The sequence below is a fragment of the Tamandua tetradactyla genome, chromosome 23 (genome assembly GCF_023851605.1).
Source record: "Tamandua tetradactyla isolate mTamTet1 chromosome 23, mTamTet1.pri, whole genome shotgun sequence".
In the NCBI taxonomy this organism is placed as follows: Eukaryota; Metazoa; Chordata; class Mammalia; order Pilosa; family Myrmecophagidae; genus Tamandua; species Tamandua tetradactyla.
The window spans coordinates 33,365,114-33,389,517 of record NC_135349.1 but is presented as its reverse complement, the minus strand read 5'-3'; the positions used below and the strand labels follow the sequence as shown (position 1 = coordinate 33,389,517).

The following is a 24,404-nucleotide window of genomic DNA, read 5'->3' as shown; positions in this document are numbered from 1 at the left end:
TTAGTTGTAGAACAGATTTCAGAGTTTGATAAGGGGTACAGTTCTACAACTTTAGGTTTTTCCACCTGGCTATTCTAAGACACTGGAGACTAAAAGAAATACTGATTTAATGATTCAGCAATCATACCCATTTGTTAAATCCTATCTTCTCTGTTATAACTCCACCTTCTCCTTTGATCTTTCTCCTGATCTTTAGGGATATTTGGGCTATGCCTATTTTGATTTTTTCATGTTGGAATGGGCTACTAATATATGGGGTAGGAGGAGAAAACTAGTTGATGTCTTGGAGAGGCTGTCCCCTCTGTGTTTCAGATTTTATCTGGCCTAGAACTCACCTGGAGGTTGTAGGCTTCTGGAGAGTAATCATAGTACATGGAACCTTTGTGGAATCTCAGATTAAAGCCCCAGGTCTTCTTTAAGATTGTCACGGATGGTTTTGATTGGGGTTTGGCAAACCATGATAAGTAGCAATATCTAGCTGAAGCTTGGATAAGAGTAGCCCTTGACTCTATTTGAACTCTCTTGGCCACTACACTTTGTTAGTCTTTCCCCCCTTTTGGTCAATCCCACAGTGCCAGTGCCTGTCTCATCCTTGGAAGTCATATTCCATGTTGCCAGGGAGACTTTCACTCTTGGATGTCATGTGATCAATTATTTTTATAACCCCAGGAAAGGAAAAAAGTTTATTTGCAGTCAGAATATTCCCAGAAAAGCAGGCAGGTGGGGGATAGGTTGGGACTTTATCCTATTGGTTTAGGGCAAAGAGAGGATTTACTGGCTCATGTAGTTGAAAAGGCCAGGTCTGGATCAGGCTTCAAGATGGATCCTAGGACTCAAAATAGGTGTCACCAGTAATCTGACTGTTTAGCTCTCACCTTTGCCTTCCTTTTTTTTTAAAGCAATTTGATTGAGATATATTCATATATCAGATAATCATCTAAAGTCAGTGGGTCACAGTATCATATAGTTTGCATTCATCATCACCATTGATTTTTTTTAACATTTTCATTATTCCAAAAAGAATAAGAATAAAATAAAAGTAAAAAGAAACACCCAAAACATCCCATACCCCTTATCCCTCCCTCTTAATTTTTTGTTATTACATTCTTACTCATCAGTCCATACACTAGATAAAGGGAATGCGAGGTATAGGGTTTTTACAATCATACGCTCACATTGTCAAAGCTGTATAATTATATGGTCATCTTCAGGCAAAAAGACTACTGGATTACAGTTCAATGGTGTTCTAGTTTGCTAGCTGCTGGAATGCAATATACCAGAAACAGAATGGCTTTTTAAAAGGGGAATTTAATAAGTTGCTAGTTTACAGTTCTAAGGCTAAGAAAAATGTCCCAATTACAAGTGTATAGAAAGGTCCAATCAAAGGCATCCAAGGAAAGATACCTTGAGTCAAGAAGGCCAATGAAGTTCAGGGTTTCTCTCTTAAGTGGAAGGGCACATGGGGAACACAGTTTCCCTCTCATCTGGAAAGGTACACGGTGAACACGGTCAGGGTTCCTCTCTCATCTGGAAGAGCACATGGCGGACATGGCATCGTCTGCTAGCTTCTTCTCTTGGCTTCCTGTTTCATGATGCTCCCCAGGAGACATTTTCCTTCTTCATCTACAAAGGTCAATGGCTGGTGGACTCTGCTTCTTGTGGCTGTGTCGTTCTGCTGTGTTCTCTCTGAATCTCTCTTTCTCTAAAATGTTTCCTCTTTTATAGGACTTCAGAAACTAATCAGGACCCTCCCAAATGGATGAAGACACGCCTCCAGCTAATCCAGTTTAACAACCACTCTTGATAAGATCACATCTCCAGGAAGATGATCTAATTACAGTTTCAAGCATACAATACTGAATAGGGATTAGAAGAAGCAGCTGCCTTTACAAAATGGGATTAGGATTAAAACATGGCTTTTCTAGGGTACATACATCATTTCAAACCAGCACAAATGGTTTTAGGCATTTCCCTCTAGTTGCTCCAATACACCAAAAACTGAAAAGGCATATCTGTATAATGCGTAAGAATAACCTCCAGAATGACCTCTTGACTCTATTTGAAATCTCTCAGCCACTGAAACTTTATTTGGTTTCATTTCTCTTCCCCCTTTTGGTCAAGAAGGCTTTCTCAATTCCATGATGCCAGGGCCAGGTTTATCCTCAGGAGTCACGTCCCATGTTGCGAGGGAGATTTACACCCTGGAAATCATGTCCCATGCAGTGGGGAGGGCAGTGAGTTTACCTGTTGAGTTGGCTTAGAGAGAGTGTCTGCCTTCCTCTGAGTTGGTTGGCTTTATTCTCACGCTTCACAGTGTCACCCCACAACCCAGTAATAGCTGGGAGAGTTCTGATAAGACCCCTGGACCTGGCTCTCATTAGCCTCAAGTATTCAGTGTGGCTGGGAAGATGGAGTATTGGCTAGTCCTGGGCACAACCCACAAGGACTGAAGGTTGGTGGCTGGGGGCATGTGGAGGATCATGTTACCAGAAGAGGGAATGTAGGAATTCTGGGCACGAAAACTCAGAGGACTAGTACAGGCCACTTTCCTTTCCCCAGATCTTTTTGCCTTCCACTGTCTCCCTGCCCAGTGTTCATTACTCTTGATATCTGAGTTTTTTCAGTTCTGAAGATGAACCTGGGACTGGATTAAGGGCGTAGGGAGGATGTGGCTTAACCAGAATTCATCAGACTGCCATTTAGAGGTATGTTCTTCTGCCTGGAACTGCTTCCTTCAGGAGTCTTTTGTGGAGGGGCCCTTGTCAAGGTCTGAATAGAATTACAGTTCTTTACCTTTGTTCTTCTCTGAGCCCCATTAGCTGAAAGCTCCTCGGCAGTCAAGAGTGAGCCTTTGGGTATCCAGTAGGTACTTATGAAGTGATTTCCTGGATGGGCCCTCACACCCCAGCCCCAGATAAGTCTCACATTGCAGGATCAGTAGGGAAACAAGGCTGAAGGGCTGACCTGGGAGCCTCCTGCTGACAAAATCTGTTTTCTCATGGCTGCATAGGTTGCTCAGGAACCTTGTTAGCTTCTAAATGAGTCACTTACCTGATTCACTCAGAGCCTGAGACCACAGTTCCTTTCTTAGTATCTCTGACCCATCTGGGAGATGGCAGATTTGAAGTGAATCAGATGAACATGGCTTCTGTTTAACACATCCCTGGGAGTTTTTCAGCCATGAAGAAGGGATTTTGGTGGCTGGGGAGGCCTTTCTCAACATCCTGATCTGGCCTGTAAGAACCCAGAGGATGTTCCCTAACCATGTTCTAATTGACCATCAGCCACCCTCCAAAGCAGACTCGCATTCAGCAGACCAGAATGTGTGCCATGGGTCATCAGATCTAGCTGTCTGATGACCTGGGATAGCTCCTATGGAACTGCAAGACCCTTGAGCTGACCTTAACAGTGCTAGGGACCATGAGTTCAGAAGCTAGGGTGTCAGTGATCGGTCTGTGCTTTTGTACATGTCCTCACCACCATTTAGGGATAGGAAGGTGGGGCCCTCACTACATGCTACATAGAGAGAAGAGGTACCATCACTCATTTATTCATTTAAGAAGTAATTATTGAGCCACTACAGAGTGCCAGTCTCCGCCCCAGGTCCTGGGGGTATAATAGATAATAAGATGTAGCTTAATGTAATACCTGAATATATCCTAGAATATATTAAGCAGATAGTCAAAAGTAATGGTAAAGTCCCTTAAGGGATGGGAGAAAAATTATGGAACTATTAAACTTTATCATCAGAGAATCCCCTGATACTGTGTCAAACATCAGGGACACCCATATCAATAGGCCAAGCCCTTAATCTTGAGCCTTACTCTGGTGAAGCTTATGTAGGTAGCAGAGAAGACTAGCCTACCTGTAGGTATCCCTAAGAGTTACTTCTGGCGGACCTCTTTTGTTGTTCAGATGTGGCTTCACTCTGTCTAAGCCCAACTCACTAAGTGAAATCATTCCCCTCCCCACCACTTAGACATGATAACCAGGGGAGAAAGTCTCCCTGGCAGTGTGGGAGATGACTCCTGGGGATGAGTCCAGCCCTGGCACTGTGGAATCAACAATTCTATCCTGACCAAAAGGGGGAAAAGAAGTGTAACAAAGTATCAGTGCCTGAGAGAGTTCAAATAGAGTCCAGAGGCTATTCGGGAGATCACTCCTATGCAAGCTTCAGTTAGACATTGCTACCTTTCATAACTGGTCAAACCCCAACCAAAACCATTCCAGCCAATCCTAAAGAACATCTAGGGCAACATAACATTTTGCAAATGTTCCATGCACCAGGATAACTTTCCAGGAACCTACAACTTCCAGATGGGTTCCTAGACCAGATAAGCCCTGAAACCTTAAGGGGCCAGCTTCTCCAGAACATCAGCTAGTTCCATCTTCCTACCCCATATTATTGACAGCTCCTTCCAACATGAAAAAGTTAGAATGGGCATAGCCCAAATACCCCTAAAGAGTGGAACAGAAAGATCAAAGGTGATGGTGGAGTTATACAGAGAAGGTAGGGTTTGGCAAATGAGTATGATTGCTGAATCTTTAAATTGATATGTCTCTTAGTCTCCGGTATCTTACAGCACCTAGAAGTAAAAACCTAAAATTGTGAAATTATAACCAATACCAAACTCTGAAATCTGTTCTACAACTAATCGATGTGCTGTGCTTTCAAATTTATTGCTTTTTTGTATATATGTTATTTTTCACCAAAAAAAAAGTTGATTGTGATGATTAAAAAATATTCCTTCTAGCCTCCTATATTCTGGAACAGTTAGAAGAAAAAATCTGAGAAGATGGTATGGTAGTCCATGACAAACTCTGGGATCTGTCCTGTAACTACTTGTTGAAGAGTGCTTTGAAAACTACTGCTTTTTTCTTTCTTTGCTTTGTAGATATGTTATGTTACAATAAAAAAGTTAAAAAAAAAAAAATAGATCATAAGATGGAGCCAGTCCCTGCATGTAAAGATCTCACACCTTAGTTGGGAGAAAGCCAAGGGAGCAGAAAATAGAGTTCTGTGGTAGAGGCCTAAGGGGCCCATCTTGAGAGTCCTGATGAGGAGGAGTATAAGCCCTGGAAGTCAGCCAGAAAGAATCCCTGCCCTCCCATTAACTGGCCTTATGACTTTGGGCAGGTTATCGTACCTTGTGGAACATCAGCATTCTCATCCACAAAATGGGGAAAATGTGCAGGGGATGTTATGAGGTCTTAAGTGCATTCATATATGTAAAGCATGAGTACAGCACCTGGCTGGGGGCAAGCATTCAATAAATGGTAGTTATAACTACTGTTGTTGGGAAATGACAAACCTTGAATGAAACCCCTTTTAATTTAAGGTTTGGCATTATATTCTTTGAAAATTAAAAATTAAATTAAGCTCATCTTGCCCTTTATATTTAGTCTACTACAAAGAGGAGGTGGGAGAAAAAAACTCACCCTTCCTCGTTTTGCATCTATGGGATGGCAGGCACTTAGTACAAAACATTTACTCCTCCCAACTGTTGAAAAAGCAGAAATTTTTACAATCCATTTCACAGAACAGAAAACTGACCTTCAGAGAGGCTAAGTAAATTTGCTTAATGTCACACAGCTAATAAATGGTCTAACTGGAATCCAAGCCAGGTCTTATCTGGCTGCAAAGTCCATGTTTTATGGGCCTTCTTCAATATCCTGGGCCTCCCATATAGTTTCCTTTGAAGACTAAGCTTCCTGCCCAGTTGGTTAATCCTATGCTTTCTTGAAATTTTCACTGCTAGGGGGCCTATGCTGAAAAGAGGTTACCTGATAGGCCCGTACTGTTAACACCATAAATGCTGAATTTACTGCTAGGAGTTTGACTAAATTATCAATGAAAAAAAAGTTTTTTAAAGGCATTGTGTTTTATGGCTCATGAATCTGGTTGTATGATAAAATTGATGTGAAATGGTATATGCTTGTAATTTCATAAATGCTGAAAGCATCATCCCATTCAGGGAAAGCTGAAAAAAAAAATGAAAAAAGGTGTTAGTGGGATACAACTTCCTTCTTTTGCCACCGATGGGTGGGGTTGAAATTAAAAATTTTCAAGTATTGGAAACAGTGAATTTTTGTAACTGATGTTTTTGCTATACTATGACTTATGGCTATTGGAGCCTCTGGAAAAAGGGAGATAACATGAAAAGAGAGTCAATCTCTACATGGAAATACACATTTAGAATTAGAAAAAAACAGTGACCCCCTTGGTGCAATCAAGTGTCTGACTGCAGAGGCTGATGATTTTCTAGTCTGATGTACATATTCTGGACTTTAAGACTGACAAGGTAGAAGGAACTTAGGAAAGCCTTGCTTGTCACTTGGGCCTGGGAGACAGCTGTCTGGCCCTGCAACATCTCACCCTTGTTACTGCTGAAGAAAAACCGCTGGCCTTTTTGGACTCCTGAACAGGACGCAGACTGAATCACTGGAAATTTAGGCCATCTCTCCGTAAACTCTAAACCATGAAAGCATCATGGATGCTGGCTGGACCATCACAGGAAGGGGCTTGTTCTCTATTGGAACCATAAAATCAAGCTGCAGATCAGCCCTGGATCTTTTTTTTTTTTAATTTATTTATTAATTTAAAAAATTAAGAACAAACAAAAACATTAACATATAATTCCGTTCTGCATATATATTCAGTAATTCTCAGTATCATCACATAGTTGCATATTCATCATTTCTTAGAACATTTGCATCAATCCAGAAAAAGAAATAAAAAGACAACAGAAAAAGAAATAAAACAGTAATAGAAAAAAAATTATACATACCATACCCCTCACCCCTCACCCCCATCTATCACTAGCATTTCAAACTAAATTTATTTTAACATTTGTTCCCCCTATTATTTATTTTTATTCCATATGTTCTACTCGTTTCTTCACAAGGTAGATAAAAGGAGCATCAGACACAAGATTTTCACAGTCACACAGTCACATTGTGAGAGCTATATCATTATTCAATCATCTTCAAGAAACATGGCTACTGGAACACAGCTCCACATTTTCAGGCAGTTTCCTCCAGCCTCTCTATTACATCTTGAATAACAAGATGATATCTACTCAATGCATAAGAATAACCTCCAGGACAACCTCTCCACTCAGCCATTGACACTTTGTCTCATTTCACTCTTCCCCCTTTTGGTTGAGAAGGTTTTCTCAATCCCTTGATGCTAAATCTCAGCTCATTCTAGGGTTTTTCTCAATCCCTTAATGCTAAGTCTCAGCTCATTCTAAGATTTCTGTCCCACGTTGCCAGGAAGGTCCACACCCCTGGGAGTCATGTCCCACGTAGACGGGGAGGGTGGTGAGATTGCTTGTTGTGTTGGCTGGAGAGAGAGGCCACATCTGAGCAACAAAAGGGGTTGGGGGTGACTCTTAGGCCTAAATTTTAAGTAAACCTGACCTATCCTTTGTGGGGTTAAGTTTCATATGAACAAACCCCAAGACTGGGGGCTCAGCCTATAGCTTTGGTTGTCCACACTGCTTGTGAGAATATCAAGAATTCAACTTGGGGAAGTTGCATAACTCCCTGTTCTCATCATTCCCCGAAGGGGGCTTTGCAAATACTTTTCCACTCACTGATCAAATCACTTTGTCAGCCCTGGATCTTAATGCAGGGGCTATTTGGATTCTTGATTTGGGATTCTTGCCCAAAGCTGCGAATTGGGGGAGATCTCATCACAGGGACTGTGTCCCCTCGACTTGCTTTTGGCAGATCAGACTCCACCTTCTCTGGAGATAGCTCACTGCTGATGTGTTCAGCTTTCCAGATTGCTTGCAGTTTGCAACAATGAACTGTTAGTCCCTCTGCTTACCTCCCCTTTCTCCCCTTACACACACCTTAGTGAGGTAGATTGATTATTAAAAGCAGCTGTCCTCAGAAAGGGAGCGCTCTTTTGCAGGCTGCTCACTGGGTAAATAATCAAGACAAAAGGGGTGGGAGGTTATGAAACCCCATTTTAAAAGTTTTGAAAATTAAGGATTTTGTCCTGACTAATTCCTGAATGTGTCTTTCTGGTTAAGTTTTGAAAAAATATTTTTCTGCCAAAATGCTTTCGTGCTTCTTGCACACACCTCTCCCCAAGTAAAGGCCTGGGTGAGAAAAAGGGATGATTGAAAAAAATATCAAGTTAGAGTTGTTGACTGGAACCCACTGGTTTTGTAACAAAAGAGGAAAAAAACCCAAAACCTGGCATCCTGGGAGGCATGAGGGAGTGGGGAGGGCACTTTTGATCTTTGCTTTTCAGTACTGTTCCTGGAAGCTTTCCCTTCTTTCTGAAGGAAAATTCTCAGTGCTGCCTAAGTGTTGTGAGCATTTCGAATTCCAACTGCTGAGCCTAGGGTCACACCTGGCAGCACTCAATGGGAGACAAGGGAGTGACCCTGTTCCTGCACTTTCATAAAGATACCTTCAAGTGTCATTCACACTCATGAGATGAATGAACACATATCGTGGACAAGCAAAAAATGCTTGTAACTGACTGCCTCAGTGCGCGCCTCTGAAACCAAGAGCTGAATTGAATTTTTTGCTTGATTGAAAACCCCAGGATGGAAGCCCCATAATTGAAGGCCACACTGGGGCCCTGTGAAGCTGAACAGCCCAACTCGTAGCTCTCCTGCTTGGGTACCTAACATTTGTAAACTGTGTTTCCAGGGTTACCATGTGTGTTCTCTGGGTTTGTACTTTTTGCACCCTAACTATCATGACACTGCCTTAGCCCTGGTATTCTTTCAGGTCAGCTTCAATTCATTGGCCTAAGTGGGCTGTGCACAAATTTATATCTCAGAGCAGGTTAAAAAAAAGCTTAACACAGAAACAGAGGAAATAACCTGCTTTCTAAGCTAGGCTTTTATGGTTAATGGGATTTGTTTTAACTGGCTAATTCCAGGAATCCTAAAGGGCATAACTGAGATTGGTGCTGCAGATTAGTCTCACCCTGCTGTGTTGGGGTCCTGCCTTAAAGAAGTCTTGGTCAAGGGCCAAGGGGATGGACTATGCAGAATAGAGTTGACAGGAAGCCTAAGACTGTTCTCCTTAGGGCTGTTTGCAAGACTGGCCCTTGGCTGGCATCTGGGAACTTAGTTTCAGAAAGGCTCTCACCATACTGTAAATGATAAGGGTGGCTCACTTTGCCTAAACTGTACAATCAATGTAGTTTATGCTGAGCATTTGCTTTCCTTCTGGGCATCTAGAGTTTTTCTCTGTGCTAGCCAGAGGGTGCCTATATGACAAACTCTCCAGAAAACCCTGGGTATGGAGCCTCTTTTAGCTTCTCTCGTGGACATTTTACATCTCTGGAAGAATTAAGCACATCCTGTGTGACTCCACTGGGAGAAGACTTTTTTGGAAGGTTTTTCTTGGTTTCCTCCAGAATCTGCCCCATGTGCCTTTCCCTTTGCTTCATATCCTTTCACTATAATGCATCATAGCTGTGAGTACAACCATATGCCCATTCCTGGGAGTATCCTAGTGAATCATCGAACCAAGGAGTGATCTTGGGGATCCCTGACACAGGGGCTTCTTGGTGGTGTTTACACAGGGTGTGTTCAGTTTGTGGGAACTCACTGAGCTGTGCAATTATGATGTATGCTTTTTCTGTAAGTATACTGCATCTCAATAAAAATGTAAAAGAAAAAGAGTAGAAGATTATACATCATGGGGATAAAAAACAACTTTTTAAAAACCTTCCTATTCAGCAAATATTTTAGTAACCCTTTTTAATCAGGTATTGCACTAGAAGCCTGAGACACAGGTTGAAAAGACAGCATGCCTCCCAGTTTAATTGGAAGGCAGGTGATCATAATGTGGTTGATTCTTGCTGGGTTCTGTCAGGGACATCATAGGGCTCTAAGGGAACACAGTGAAGGTACTTCTAACCAGCATTTTGCCATTTCATGGGTGTTCCACACAAGTGCTACAAAAGGCAAAGGGGAGAGGTGGAGACTTGTTGATTGGGAAGATGAGTAGGCCCGGTATTGCCAGAGTTTCACATTTTTTCAGGGAAAGCCATACGTGAATTTTTATGTGAGCTCTCATTTTAAATTCTGTAAATTCAACTTTTTTTTCTTTTAAGTGAGGCGGCCAAACAGAACACTCCTGCAGGTCAAATTCGGCTATGGACTGCCAGTTTGTTAGTCATTCATCCAGCCAGCCTTCCCTCTCTGAACAACAGGTGGAATGTCCACTATTTTAGGCACTGGAAAACATAGCAGTGAGCAAATCAGACTACTTTCTTGCATGGTGGGCACTCTGGAATGGTACTTCTCAAACTTCAGTATGTGGGGCGATCACCTGAGCAGTCTCGTTGAAAGGGATTCTGACACAAGAGGTCTGGGATGGGACCTGAAAGGTTGCCTTTCTAACAAGCTCCCAGCTGATGATGATTGCTGCGGGTCCCTGGATCATACTTCTGAGTAGCATTCTTCCATTCAGAGGGACTGTTTATTTGTAGGGGTTGGGGAAGGGGGGCTAAAATGACTTGTTATGGAGGTGAATTTGCCTAGCGAGCATCCGGTTTTTACTTAGATTTTAGCTTACATTTTGGTAGACGGAGTGGGAGGTGGGGTAGGTGGAGGAGGGTATTAGGAAAAGCTTCCTGGAGGAGGTGCATGGGAATTGCAGGAACTCCCCTAGCGGTCCGCGAAAGGAAGAAACCTAGAACTCGTCTCCTAGGTGTGGTTTCCCAGGCATCCCACGTGTCTGTTGCCCAAGCGTCCCGTCAATTAAGTTTTTCTTTTTTTTCGGTGCTGGGTAGGGGGTTTAAAGGCGGCTACGATACAGAACACTCCCATGGTGCCGCGCGGCGGGCGGGTTTGGATTTTAAATCCCCGCGGCCAATCAGTGGCGCGAAGGGTTTTGTAACGTTCCCAGCGCCGCGTTTGAATTCCGGAGAGGAGCAGGTCGCAGCAGAGCGTCCGCCCCTACCCTGCTAGGTCTGCTGAGCTACTCCAGGAGCATGAGTGCGGCGGGGACTGCAGGGAAGCTGGCGCGGGTTCCTGGCGAACCTGGAAAGGCCGGGGCCCCGGGAGTTGCGGCACCCGGGGCCACAGCGGCTGCCCCGCCGGCGAAAGAGATCCCGGAGGTCCTAGTGGACCCGCGCAGCCGGCAGCGCTATCTGCGGGGCCGCTTCCTGGGCAAAGGGGGCTTCGCCAAGTGCTTTGAGATTTCCGACGCGGACACCAAGGAGGTGTTCGCGGGCAAGATCGTGCCTAAGTCGCTGCTGCTCAAGCCGCACCAGAAGGAGAAAATGTCCATGGAGATATCCATTCACCGCAGCCTGGCCCACCAGCATGTCGTCGGCTTCCACGGTTTTTTTGAGGATAACGACTTCGTATTCGTGGTGCTGGAGCTGTGCCGCCGGAGGGTGAGGGTTACTGCTGGGGAGTTGGAACTGCTTGGGGGCCGGGAAAGGGCGCTCGGAGCCTCTGGGGAAGATGTTGTGGGAACTTTGAGCCAGGGAAGGAAAAGATCGCGGGTAGGAAGTATTGGCTGTTGGGGGAGGGGGTCCGATTAAGTAGAGCCGGAGTCGTTTTGCTGCTAGGGAAAGCGGCCCCTGGACACGAGGTGTTGCCCAGGGTGGGGAGAAGGGGCGCGGGTTAGGGATCGGAAGTGGGGATGGGAGAGTTGGTAATAGATGCTAAGGGAGGAGTCCTAGGTAAGGACTGGGGTGGACCCGGAGCTTCCAGAGTGGGGCTGAGGCCCGACTTCGGAGCTTCTCAGGAAGAGATGGGTCTGAAAGAGGATTTGGAGCTGCAAAAGGCCCGCGGAGGGCTACTGGGGACTCTGAGCTTCCGGAGTAGGGCTGGGAGAAGGGTCTCGGGTAAGAGGCTTCAGAGAATAGAGCTACCAGGAGACTGGGCTTGCAGTTGTCTTGGAGAAGGAATGGAGGTAGGATTGCGGAAAGGGGAGAGCCTGCCAAGACCCCTCCTCACATTTCTCTGCATGCACCCGGGGTCCAGATCCAGTCCTGGGCTGCCTTTCCTTAGCGACCCCTCCTAGCACCTGGACCTCAAGGCCTCCTCCCCATTCTTCCCCTCCTTTCCTGGCCCAGTCCCTGCTGGAGTTGCACAAAAGGAGGAAGGCACTGACTGAACCCGAGGCCCGCTACTACCTGCGGCAGATCATCCTTGGCTGCCAGTACCTGCACCGGAACAGGGTTATTCACCGGGACCTCAAGCTGGGCAACCTCTTCCTAAATGAGGATCTGGAGGTGAAAATAGGTGAGGTGCTGGGCCTCCACGGGTGCTGAACACCCCTGGAAGAAGGGAGATTGAGGAGGAGGTGGGGGAAGGAGGAAGAGGACAGTGGGAAGTCTGGGCTGATAATTGACTTTGGATCCTCTCTTTAGTCCAGAAATTTTAAAGAGCCCACAAGCCAGTTTCTTACCTGCCGAAGCATTTTTGTACCCCTATAAGTCTTTAAAAAATTTTTTTTGGAATTAGTTTCTGATTTTTAAACTGGGAAACTTGACATAAAAATATGTCCTTGGAGCTCCTTTTAAACAATTGGAAGCTCCAGCAACACGGGCAGCATTCCTTCAGGGCAGCCCTTTGCTGAGCTGAGAGCAACTGTCAGCTTTAGACTCCCTGTAGCTTGCCAGTCCCCACCCTTCCCTAGTCCCCAAGCTTGTTGCCTAGTCTAAGTCTTTGAGGTTACTGGCTTGAACCCTAAAGGCTTTTGAATTTTTTGTCCCTACCAAGCATCCTTTTAGACGCATAGCCCTCATTTTTAAGAGGAAGGGTGGGGCATGGGGCACTGGGAGGCACCTCCCTGTGAGGTGGGAGGATTTCTGGGCAAACCTCATTGGTTGTTGCAGGGAGTAGAGGCCTGTGGGATCAAATGACCCTGGGTCTTGATAGACACAAACAAGCTGTCTGCATTGACTGATGGCAGAGACAGGCATCCAAGTTCCCCCCTTTCTCCCTCTGTCCCAGGGGACTTTGGTCTGGCAACCAAAGTTGAATATGACGGGGAACGGAAGAAGACCCTGTGTGGGACTCCTAATTACATAGCTCCTGAGGTGCTGAGCAAGAAGGGGCACAGTTTTGAAGTGGATGTGTGGTCTATTGGGTGCATCATGTAAGTAGGGAGCTGTCTTAGGACCCACTCAGCCTCATCAGGGCCCCTTTTGGAATCTCACTTGGCTAACCTTATCCTGTGGATTATAGTCTAGTCTAAAAACAAAGTTAATTTCCTTATCTTTCCTTGTTACTCTGGAGTATCCCACAAGCTGGGCCGTGGGTCCAGAGAGAGAGGGTGGGGTAGCTGTCCAAAGATGTCCACCACCTTGCTATAGACCCTGGCTGCTCAGAGTGTCACGTGCAGACCAGCAGCATCAGTGCCACCTGGGAATTTGCTAGAAATGCAAGCTCTCAGGCCCTAGACCCGCTGGATCAGAATCTGGATTTTAGCAAGATCCCTGGGTGATTCTCACACACATTAAAGTTTTAGAAACACTGATCTATGAAGCAGCACTGAGCAAGAGGAATTAGACTGGGAGTTATTGCTGGCAGGAAGAGGTGTGTTCTCAGGTTAAGACCATCAGAGTGGAGTGGGGACTCCATGGTAGGCAGAGACCCGGGCCTTTTCAAGTATTATCTCTGTTTGTCGTTGCTGGTCTGGGTACTGGAGAATTAGAAATGAGTAGTAGCAATGACTTTCATACTTTCTGGCAATGGAGCTATTTTTCAAAATCTTAAGTCTTCTCTTCTGCATAGAACTATAAACGTGAAGTTGTTTCCATAGAAACAGGGAGACCATCCACTTTAATCTGTCTGTACGGCAGGTAGCCTCTTTACCTCTTCTGCAGAACCTTAGATTACTGTGGGCTCTAGTTGAGAAATCACTGGCCCATAAGAATTGTGCTTTTGTCATCTGTATTATCCTGAGGACTCATCCCAGCCACTGTCCTGGCTTCTGAGGGTGCTGAGTAGACGTAAGATCTATCTTCACAGATACCAGAGTGAGGGTCCAGACAATCCCTTGATTACATTCTGGTTTTGAAATTATTCCTCCTGCATCTGGGTTTTGGCTGGGAGCCTTGAGCCAAATCCTATTCTTTGCTTACAGGTATACCTTGTTAGTGGGCAAACCACCCTTTGAGACCTCTTGCCTAAAAGAGACCTACCTCCGGATCAAGAAGAATGAATACAGTATTCCCAAGGTGACTAACAGTACTTTATATTTGAATTTATTATATTTGTCTCTAGTAGCTATTTACTGAGCCCAGCTATGCTCAGCCCTAGAGTGACCACAGGGCTTTAGAGGGTCGGGTCTGAGGTTACGACAGAACTTGGCACCTACGTATTTTACCCTGGGGAGAGAGTTGTAGATTCTTAAAGGGATGTGTGACCCAAAAGATGTGTAAAAAGCAAAAAATAAAAAATAAGCGAAGTGAGTAGGGGGCAGAAGTGCTTTTGGAAAGACTGTCTTGATTCAAATGGACTCTGCCACTTAGCAGCCAGGTCGTCTTAGACAAATGACTCAAACCTTCTGAATCAGTTTTTGCATCTATAAAATGAGGTTACTGCCTCTAGAATGCCTCGCAGGATGCCTTGCATGTAGTAAGAGCTCATAGAATTGTGGCCTACTGTGAATCCAATCATGAATGGCAAACTGGTGTTGTTTTCACAACCACCAGGAAAATGCATTTTAAGGAATAGCATGTTCCTGTAGAAACTGACACATGGCTACTTTGTGTGTCCTTAACTTGTGTGAAGCCAGGAGCCCTGTCTACCCACAAGAACAGAAGGGCTAAGAAGCAGTTAACTGTCAAAAGGAACAAGCAGACAAGTGGCCCAGAATGTGGGTGCACAAGCCAACCAGACTGCTTGGGTGTGGATACTGGCTCCACCATTTACTAGTCATGTACCTTGAGGCAAGGTGCCTAACCATTCTGTGCTTCAGTTTCCTTACCTGCAAAAGAGGGGTGATACTGGAGAGCCCCACTTCATCATTGTTTTTCTTTTTTTTGGCATGGGCTAGCTCCAGAGGCTCGAGCCCGGGTCTCTGGCATGGCAGGCAAGAATTCTGCCACTGAGCCAGTGTTGCCCACCTTCCATAGCTGTTTTTGTGAAGGTTGAACGAGTTAACATACACGAAGGCTTAGAATGCCTTCTTGGCACCTAATAAGTGTATGATTAACACTAGATTCTTATTTCCGTATACCAGATGTCTGCTAGGTGATGTCTCATTGAATCTTCTCAGCAGGCCTCTAAGATTGGCACTATCTTCCCATTTCACTGATGAAGATACAAAGGCCCTAGAGAGTCAACTTATCTGTCAAAGGTCCCACAGCTTGTATTAAGGGGCAGAGCTGGGATTTGAACCCAGGTCTGTATGACTACAAACCTATGTTCTCACGTATTACTCTAGTGGTGAGCAACTTTAATTGTGCAAAGAAATTCAGGGGGGAAAGATTCCCCATGTCAAAATAAAATAAGTCTTGGGTCTCAAGAAGGAAAAACAAAATCATCATTCTCATAACTTTGCTTGGCACTCGTTGACTCAGTGAACCCAATAGTAGGGTTGACTGGCATTGTTTATGGTGCTGAGCCATGGTGTCTTTAAGACCAAAGGACTGTGTGTGGGCTGGGCCTGCAGTTCTTTGTGTCCCTGCTGCACTCATGCTCATGGCTCCTCCTCTCTGTTCCAGCACATCAACCCCCTGGCTGCCTCCCTCATCCAGAAGATGCTTCAGACAGACCCCACGGCCCGCCCAACCATTAGTGAGCTGCTTAACGACGAGTTCTTTACTTCTGGCTACATCCCGGCCCGTCTCCCCATCACCTGCCTTACCATTCCACCTAGGTTTTCAATTGCCCCCAGCAGCCTGGACCCCAGCACCCGGAGACCTCTCACAGTCCTCAATAAAGGTAAAACAAGGGTCTGGGTAGATAGCAGAGCCCCCAGAGAGAACCCAGGCTTTAGGTGTGTGGGTAGCTTACTCCCTGGCTCCCGGAGCTCAGGTGTGGAGTAGGGCAGTCTTATGTCCTGGAGTCCATGGTCCTTTTCCTCATGCAACAAAATGCTCTCTGTTGCTTGACCCTGGTCAGGAAAGACAGACTTTACCAAGCTGAATCAGTTCCCTTAGGTCCAAGAAGAAGAAAGTGGACCTTAATTCCAAGCCTGAAAAGTTCTTTTTGATCATTTAAAAAAATTTCTCAAACCTCTTAGGTGGTTTCTTGAAAAAAAAGTAAAACATTTCAGATGAACACTGGAGCATAATATAATGGACCCTTATGTATTCACCATGTCCAGTAATTAAAGATTTAAGATTTAGTCACATTTGCTTCATCTTTCCTTTTCTTTTTTGTTCCTTTGAAGTATTTTTAAAGAATCCCGGACATCTTGCCATTTTCTTCCATAAACTTCAGTCTATATCTCTTTAAAAGGACAGATATCTTATAAAATCACATGCATTACTTAGGTTTTATTGCTTCTAGGATTCTTCAAAGAAGGATAGAATTAGAAAATGCATATTTTCAGAGGATAAAAGCCTTGAGTTTATACTGATATTTCGGATTCACCTCTTTTAAACATTTTATTTTGATATATCAAACTCATGAAAAATTGCAGTAGATAAAGAACCTCCTATATACGCTTTACTCAGATCCACCAATGAACATTTTTTTCAGTATCTGTATTTATTTTTATAAATCATTTGAGGGTAAGTTCTACAAATCCTGTACTTTATCGAGCATATATTTCTTAAGAACAAAGATTCTTATACACAGTCATAGTACATAACAGAGTTATCAAGTTCAGGAAATTTAACAATTTAACATTGATACAATATTGTCTTAGAGCCGTTTTTCCCCCACTGTGCAGTTAACTATTTTTCTTTAGAAAATAATTTATGAGGATTTTTACTTCTTTGATTTTATACTTCTATTTCTTCTACCTTAAACTGAAAATCTTGGTTCCCTATATTAATATATTTTTCAACATACATAAATTAGTTCTGGTTTTTAAATGGTGTTTTGTTTTTTTACAGTTCTATTTCTGTTTAGAATAGGTTCCATTAAGGATGTACAATGCCAAAAAAACACAAGACTTTTTTTTCTCTGTGTAGATATATCACCAATTTGATATACAGCTAAAGCTCATTTGTTGTAGTTAAGTTTCAATTTTTAGGGATTACTTTGTTTATTTTGAAATAATTTTAGACTTAAATAGAAAATTTACAAAAGTAGTACAGAGAGTTCCTATGTCTCTGTCATTCACACTCCTCTAAGTTAACATCTTGCACAGCTGTAGAACAATTATCAAAACTTAAATTAACCTTGGGACAACACCCTCGATTAAACTACAGATTATACCAGTTTTTTCCACAAATGCCCTTTTTCTGTCCCAGGACATTGCATTTAGTTGTCCTGTCTCTGTAGACTCCTCCAACTGGTGCCATTTCCTTCGGCTGTCCTTACTTTCCTTATCTTAACACCTCCGAAGAGCACTGCTCAGTATTGTGCCCTCTATTTGGGTCTGATGTTTTTTTAAGATTAGGTAGAGGTGATACGTTTTGGGGAGAACACCACGGCAGTGTCACACACTTGTCAGTGCATCCTACCAGATGTCTTATTACAGGTGGTGTTAGCCTTGACCCCTTGGTTATGGTGTCTGACAGGTTTCTCCACTGCAAAGTTACTATTTACTGCCTTTGTAATTAATAAATATGCTGGAGGAGGTACTTTGAGATGATCCTGTTTATCCTCAAACTTGCCGACTAATTTTCTCACCCCTGGGGGATCTTGTCTACAGCAGTTACTGCGGTGGTCTAATGGTGTGTTTTCTCTTTCCCACACTACTTATGCTGTGGCTTCTCCCTCATTTCTTTACTTATTTATTTGGTTATTCATGTCAATATAGACTCAAGGATACTTATTTTATTCTTTGGGTTTTAATCTGATATTGTAATTTTAATTATAATACTCTTTTTTTTCTTTTGGTTTTATTTTCATAGTTACCAATATTTGTCCATACTTATTTAATCTGTTCCACACCACCCCAAGTTCTTTTTTTTTCTTTGCTGTGTCTTAGTTCACACTTAAATCCTTGTCTCAGGATAGTTATTTTTTAAATAAAAAACTCTGATCTTAAAATATTTTAAGGAAAAACTCCTATTGCTCAAATATATATTGCTCAAGAAGTGGCACATGGTGGTGGGAAAAAAAATTAAATGTTTAGATAAAAAGACAATAAAAGCCATCCATGTCTGTACTACCCAAATATAACCAGGATTACAATTTGGATGTACATATTTTCAGACTCTTTTTGGTCATATATAAACATATAAAGCAAATTTTAGAGTGAAAAAAGATCTTATAATTCCCCTTTTATGTTTTCACTTAAATGCTCACTTAATCCATCCTAATGATGAGTTGTGTTGTGGTTCACTGAGCCCTCTCATCTTCCTGCATGCTGACGATGCTTTTAGTTCTTTGCTTAAAGATGGGCAGCTCTGAGCTGCTCATGTCTTCCAGCCATCTCGTGGGAGATGACCTTCAGGGCTACGCTGCTGGGTCAGAGCCTGAGTGTCTGACACTGTATCCACAAAGCCTTTCTAAAGGGTGGCCTGGCCCTGAAGTACCAGTGACATCATGAGCAGCAGCTGCTCTGATAACCTGGTACAGATTGACAATGGCAATTGAAAGACTTTTTCTCTGGGGAAAGCACCAATTGTGGCATGGGGTCCTATACCCTCCCAACCCTGCTGCTTTTGTGCCCAGCTGATGACTATCCCTTGTCTTCTTCCTAGCCCTGGAAAACCCCGTGCCTGAGCGTCCCCAGGAAAAAGAGGAGCCGGTGGTGCAGGAGATGGGCGAGGCGGTTGACTGCCACCTTGGTGACATGCTGCAGCAGCTACACAGTGTCAATGCCGCCAAGCCCTCAGAACGGGGTCTGGTGAGGCAAGGTAGGCACTGCGAGGTTCTGGCACAGGGGTGGTCTGCCAGGGGCATCTGGGGAGGGCAGGGATGGCCCAGCCACCAGAGTGTTGGTGCCTTGTCCTGGCTCTGATACCATAATACCTTTAGCTCCCCCATTTTCTGTAGGTTAAAATCCGTATGGTATTTGAAAGACCTCCATGGTTTGGCTCCTGCTTTTTTTCTGATCCATCTATTCTCACTACATAGCTGCCCTGTCTTCTCACACCTCAGTTTCTGGCTGTTTCCTGAATATGCTACCTTTATACATTTGCATCTGTTCCTCTGCTCAGTGAACTCCGATTTATCCTTAGAGCAATTGAAATGATCCAGCTTGGGACATTTGTTCTTACTGTTCTATTCCCCAGCAGTGCTCTTCCCCCAGCATCTGTATGGTTCATTTTGCCTCTTTCAATTTTCTGCTCTAGCATCACTTCTGTGAGCATTTCCTCGACATACCTATTCCTAGCACTTCTCATGCCACCTGCTTCATTTTTCTTCATTGTATGTCTCACCTAAGATTTCCATATTTATGTATTGCACCTAAAACGAGATTTAATGCATGCCCTAAACATCACATTTTGATGTATTTGGAATTGACTGTCTTCTCACAATTTTTTAATCACTCAAAATCTGGAACACTAGACAATTTGTCAGTCATTGATTCTCACCATATCAAAGTAACTTATGTGTTTTATCATGTTTATTTTTATTAGTCTTTATCCCTGTAACTACACTGAAAGCACCATGAGATGGGGGCTGGGATTTTTGTCTCCATTTCACTCTGCCTACAACAGTGGCCAGCACACAGTAGGCCTCCAATAAATAGGTCAATTGAATGAATGAATGGTACTTGGTGCACTGTGCTGTAATCTTCTGCTTAAATGTCTTGTCCTGTGCTTTCTGAGCTGGTTGGCAGCAGAAGCCCTGCTTTGCTCTTCTCTAGGGCTCTAGTCTGCCTGAAATAGTAGGTGTCTCCTTCTGGTTGAGCCCAGCTGGGGTGCTGGCACAGCTTCCCTGGTGAGGGCTGCATGAGTGGTCCAGAAGGAAAGAGGCCAGTCCTGACCAGTGTTCTTTCTGTCTCTGTCTCAGAGGAAGCTGAGGATCCTGCCTGCATCCCCATCTTCTGGGTCAGCAAGTGGGTGGACTATTCGGACAAGTACGGCCTTGGTAGGTTTCTTCCAGAATGGGCAGGTGGTTTGGTATGACCAAATGACCCTTCTGAGTTGTCACAGCTTTTGCCTGTGACCTGGGTTCCCTTCTCTTGGCACTCTCCTATTTCCATCCCAGGCTCCCAGTTCCAGCTTCTAATGCCCCTTACCCCATTCCCAACTCCCACTTTATGAGGTCTCCCCTCATCTTACCTCTAGGTTATCAATTGTGTGACAACAGCGTGGGAGTGCTCTTCAACGACTCCACACGCCTCATCCTCTACAACGATGGGGATAGCCTGCAGTACATTGAGCGCAATGGCACAGAGTCCTACCTTACTGTGAGCTCCCATCCCAACTCCTTAATGAAGAAGGTGAGAGCTGGCCGGCTCAGGGCACTTGAGGCTGCCAGTTGACATGGGAGGGTGTCATGCCAGAGTTCCAGCTGTAACTGACCCTGCTTCCCTGACTTTCCAACCAGATCACACTCCTTAAGTATTTCCGCAATTACATGAGTGAACACCTGCTAAAGGCGGGTGCCAACATCACGCCCCGGGAAGGCGATGAGCTAGCCCGGCTGCCTTATCTGCGTACCTGGTTTCGCACCCGCAGTGCCATCATCCTGCACCTGAGCAACGGCTGTGTGCAGATCAACTTCTTCCAGGTGAGCCAGAGGTGAACCCGGGAGCAGGGGAGAGTTGGATGGGGTATCTGGGCCTGGCCATGGGCCCACAGGAGTTGGGTAGGTTGTCTAGCTCCACAGGGAATAGGAGGTCTGGGAACCTGTCCTTAGCAACAGGTGCACGAGTGAAGTGGATGCCCTCCCCCGCCCCTCCATCAGCTGGATGCTCTCCCCCACCTCTCCCTTTGCATACTCTAGTAGCTGGGATCTTCAACCCACTGAAAATGCTCCATTTGTCCCTACCCCTTCCCTTCTAGGACCACACCAAACTCATCTTGTGCCCCCTGATGGCGGCTGTGACCTATATCGATGAGAAGCGGGACTTCCGAACGTACCGCCTGAGCCTCCTTGAGGAGTATGGCTGCTCCAAGGAGCTGGCCAGTCGGCTCCGCTATGCCCGCACCATGGTGGACAAGCTGCTGAGCTCCCGCTCTGCCTCCCACCGCCTCAAGGCCTCCTCGTAGTCCCCTCCTCTCCGGACTGGGTGCCCCTCACCACCCCCGGCACCATGGGCCAGCTCCCCTGGTGTTGGCTTTTTAATGTGCCTCCCAGCCCTGGGGGCTGGGGTGGGAAAGCTGCCGCCATGCAGGTGGGGGTTGCTATGTAAGTTATTTTTGTACATGTTCCGGTGTGGGTTCTGTGGCTGCTTCCCCCCAACCCCGCCATATGAATTGTACAGATTATTTCTATTGAATTTGGGACTCTCCTTTCCTTGGCTTTATCCACATTAAATATATGTGAATCTTCTTTTTCTTCTTGTTTCCCCTGAGCTGTGGCTGGCGCCTGGGCTCCTGAGTCCGCCTTTGCTCTAAGACCACCAGGCTGCTTTCCTCAGCCTGTCTTTTCTGATGCTGAGGACAATCTAGACCATAGGCCTGTTCCTCCTTGGCCTTGGGGGGAGGTGCCTCTGCCTCCAGGCCACCTCAGCTCCCAACAGCTCCTGCACGAGGCTCCCTGGCCCCCGAGGCTGGTGGATAGTAGGGCAGGAAGAGGCTCTCAGAGGCACAGCTCCTCATGGCACGGTACGTGTGAAGCAGCAGCTGTGGGAAGCGGCTTGTGAAGTACTGGACAAATCCATCAGGAACTTGGCCTAGTGCCTGCTGTACCTCAGTGGGGAGCTCCCTGTAGTGGTGCTTCTGGAGAGGGGTGGAGCAGAGAGCTGGCTCAGTATTGGCCAGACTTTCCTTCCCCGAGGCTAGGCCCCACCCAGGCCAGAATTTCCAACCTTGTTCCTCATGGCGCGGAGCAGGTCTCGCATGGATGTTCCCTTATATGAGCGGAACCTTCTCAGATCTGTGGGCAGGGACAGCATGGGCAAAGCAGTTCCATCTGGGGCTCCCAGCAGCCTCCCAGGCCCACCCTGAACCTGGACCTCTGCTGCTGTACCTGTCTGCAGTGGCACTGAGATGTGTTTGTGCCAGTTGCCCCGAACCACTACGTGGGCTCCTGTCTCCAGAGCTGTCACCAGGGGCCCCTGCTCAGCCTCCTTCTCCAGCCAGTCGCTGGCATCCTGGGACACAAGAAAGCACCTCAGCCTTATAACCAGAACCAGAGGTCACGAGGCCAGGGTTTGAATGGCTCAGAGGGGAAGCGAAGCTGCCACAGCTGTTTGGTTTAGGGTGACCAGGACTGCTGCTGTTGCTTCTGGAGTGTGACTTCCTGGTGCTGAATCCCTATATTATCCCCCCCAGATCTTAATCACCAGCTTAGGCAGGAGGGACTATTGTACCCCCTTTACACAAGGAAACAATTTCAGAGGCATGAAGTCCCTCACTCAAGTCACACAGGCGGAACAGGCTCTCCAGGCGTGGTTCTGGCCTGAATGACAACTTGTGCTCCAAGGAATGGGGTATATACTGGCCTGAAGGTGACTGTGACTAGGAACCTGGTAGGGGGATTTAGAGTGCGAAAGTGGCAAAGTGCAGGAATCTGGGCTTCATCCTGGTTTGGAGTGGGCCAGGCCAGGCACACTCCAAATTCCCTCAGCCAATTTGGCTTCCCCTTTCTGGTCTTGCAGGCCCCCAAACTTGGAACTTTCAGGTACCATTTCAAAGATTTCCCTCTGACCTGGAAGAATTGGAGCTGCTTGGCTCTGCTCCAAAAGAAGGGATGAGCCAGCACCTGGGGAGCAGAGGGGCGTGCCTGCGGGAGCGGGCTCAGCATAGCTTCTACCAGGTCCCGGGCAACAGCCTTATCTGTATGGTGGAAGGAGAAGAAGTGGCATCGGGCAGCCCAGCCTCATACCCTGCTTCCTTCCTTCCCCACCGGACCCAGGTCTCCCTCACCATGGGCCACCTCCTCCAGGTGAGCCAAGCAAGGAACCCCTACAAGGATGTTCGCCTGGCGATAAAGACTCTCTCCAAATGGGTGGCTGCCACTGGAAAGCACATAGTAGAACACACAGCCTGCAGAGAAGATGTCCACTGCACTGGTCTAGGGGCCAGAGAGAAGGAGATGAGGGAGGTCTGCTTCCAGGAAATCTTCCTGGCTAATTTATCCCATGGGCTGATATGGTAGACAGGAGAACTCAAGGATGCTTCCTAAGAGGCATCTCCTTGGCTCAGGCTCCCCTCCCCTTTGTACCATGGAAAGGGGCCCATGGTTTTCATCCAAAGTCTTTGCCCCTTCTGAGCTTCTAGCTCAGGCTTGGAAGCTTCATGCCTCCAGAGGTTAGGCAGATAACACAGCTAAGGCCAGGAAGAGTGACAGAGTCACATAGCAAGTGGTAGAGCGGGTAGTGTCCTCAAGCCTTAACCGCTGCATAATTTGCCTAATGGAGCCTTGTCAGGAGGGGTACTGGCACAGGGAGGGATCCTGGGGCCTGGGGTAGGTGCCTGCCAGCTGGGAGGACTCACAGGGCCATCTGGGGGCGGGAGCTGGAGGAGCTCCGGTGCCATCCAGCCTTCTGTGCCAGGAATGCCCGAGCGGAGGCTGAAGCTCCAGCGGCCGGCAGGCAGCTTCTTGCAGAGGCCAAAGTCGGAGAGGACCACCCGGCCTCGGCCCTGGCTGTCAGGCTCCAAGATGAGGATGTTCCCGGGCTTCAGGTCACGGTGCACTGTGGAGCAGAGAGGGAGGCTGACAGCTGAGGGGAGGGAGAGGGAGGGTGCTTAAGGGTGGTGGGCATGAGGTGGGTGCGAGTGGGCACAAGGCAGGCGGAGATACCTATGTGTAAGGAATGTAAATGGGCCAGGCCAGATGTCAGCTGCTGTAGCACCATTGCAGGTTCCAGCCCCCAGTGGTCCACGTCTGGGTTTTCCACGTACTAAGTAACAGCGAGGGTCAAAGCATCACCCTCCAACCCAGGCCCTCCTAGCCACCCCTCTCCAAAGGCACCTGCCTGCACCGGGGCCTCACCTCCTGCAACGAGGCCTGGCACAGCTCCAGGGCAATGTAGTGAAATTGGGGTCCTCGCTCAGTACAGAAGTAGCGGAGCACGTTAGGGTGTCTGTCAGACTCTTGCAGCAGTTGCACCTCCCGCCGAACAAGGCTGAAGCACTCACGGAGGAGCCGTTTGACAGCCACTGCCCGCCCCTCAAACTGTCCCCTGGTTAAGCAGGAGAGTCAGAAAGGGGGTACCAACTTGTACCCACCTCCCACTTTGGGGAGTCCTTGAGAGCAAGACTCTCCAAA

General features: G+C 46.2%; 3 protein-coding genes across 8 annotated transcripts in view; 2 read left to right on the top strand and 1 right to left on the bottom strand.

The window, feature by feature from the left end:
- DCTN5 (dynactin subunit 5) overlaps positions 1 to 10,569 on the top strand; it is a 37,802-nt gene extending 27,233 nt beyond the window's left edge. The window contains exon 6 of one of the 2 annotated variants that reach the window (XM_077141540.1): positions 1,726 to 10,569. In XM_077141540.1, coding sequence (XP_076997655.1) covers positions 1,726 to 1,763 — 38 coding nt within the window. In that variant the 3' untranslated portion in view covers positions 1,764 to 10,569. The remainder of the gene's footprint in view (positions 1 to 1,725) is intronic. The other variant, XM_077141539.1, reaches the window with a different exon arrangement.
- Positions 10,570 to 10,865: 296 nt separating this feature from the next.
- On the top strand, positions 10,866 to 21,521 carry PLK1 (polo like kinase 1). Its single transcript, XM_077141538.1, has 10 exons — positions 10,866 to 11,383; positions 12,071 to 12,239; positions 12,954 to 13,098; positions 14,089 to 14,182; positions 15,674 to 15,893; positions 18,776 to 18,931; positions 20,034 to 20,111; positions 20,312 to 20,466; positions 20,574 to 20,756; positions 21,032 to 21,521. The coding sequence occupies exons 1-10, from the start codon at positions 10,976 to 10,978 to the stop codon at positions 21,236 to 21,238; spliced, it is 1,815 nt and encodes a 604-aa protein (XP_076997653.1). The 5' UTR covers positions 10,866 to 10,975; the 3' UTR covers positions 21,239 to 21,521.
- ERN2 (endoplasmic reticulum to nucleus signaling 2) overlaps positions 19,627 to 24,404 on the bottom strand; it is a 19,711-nt gene continuing 14,933 nt past the window's right edge. For 4 of the 5 annotated variants that reach the window (XM_077141533.1, XM_077141535.1, XM_077141534.1 and 1 more), the window contains 8 exons: positions 24,129 to 24,318; positions 23,937 to 24,036; positions 23,630 to 23,829; positions 23,060 to 23,207; positions 22,842 to 22,969; positions 22,161 to 22,284; positions 22,000 to 22,067; positions 19,627 to 21,910 (listed from right to left, as the gene is read on the bottom strand). In XM_077141533.1, the coding sequence (XP_076997648.1) occupies positions 21,698 to 21,910; positions 22,000 to 22,067; positions 22,161 to 22,284; positions 22,842 to 22,969; positions 23,060 to 23,207; positions 23,630 to 23,829; positions 23,937 to 24,036; positions 24,129 to 24,318 (1,171 nt within the window). In that variant the 3' untranslated portion in view covers positions 19,627 to 21,697. The remainder of the gene's footprint in view (positions 21,911 to 21,999; positions 22,068 to 22,160; positions 22,285 to 22,841; positions 22,970 to 23,059; positions 23,208 to 23,629; positions 23,830 to 23,936; positions 24,037 to 24,128; positions 24,319 to 24,404) is intronic. The other variant, XM_077141536.1, reaches the window with a different exon arrangement.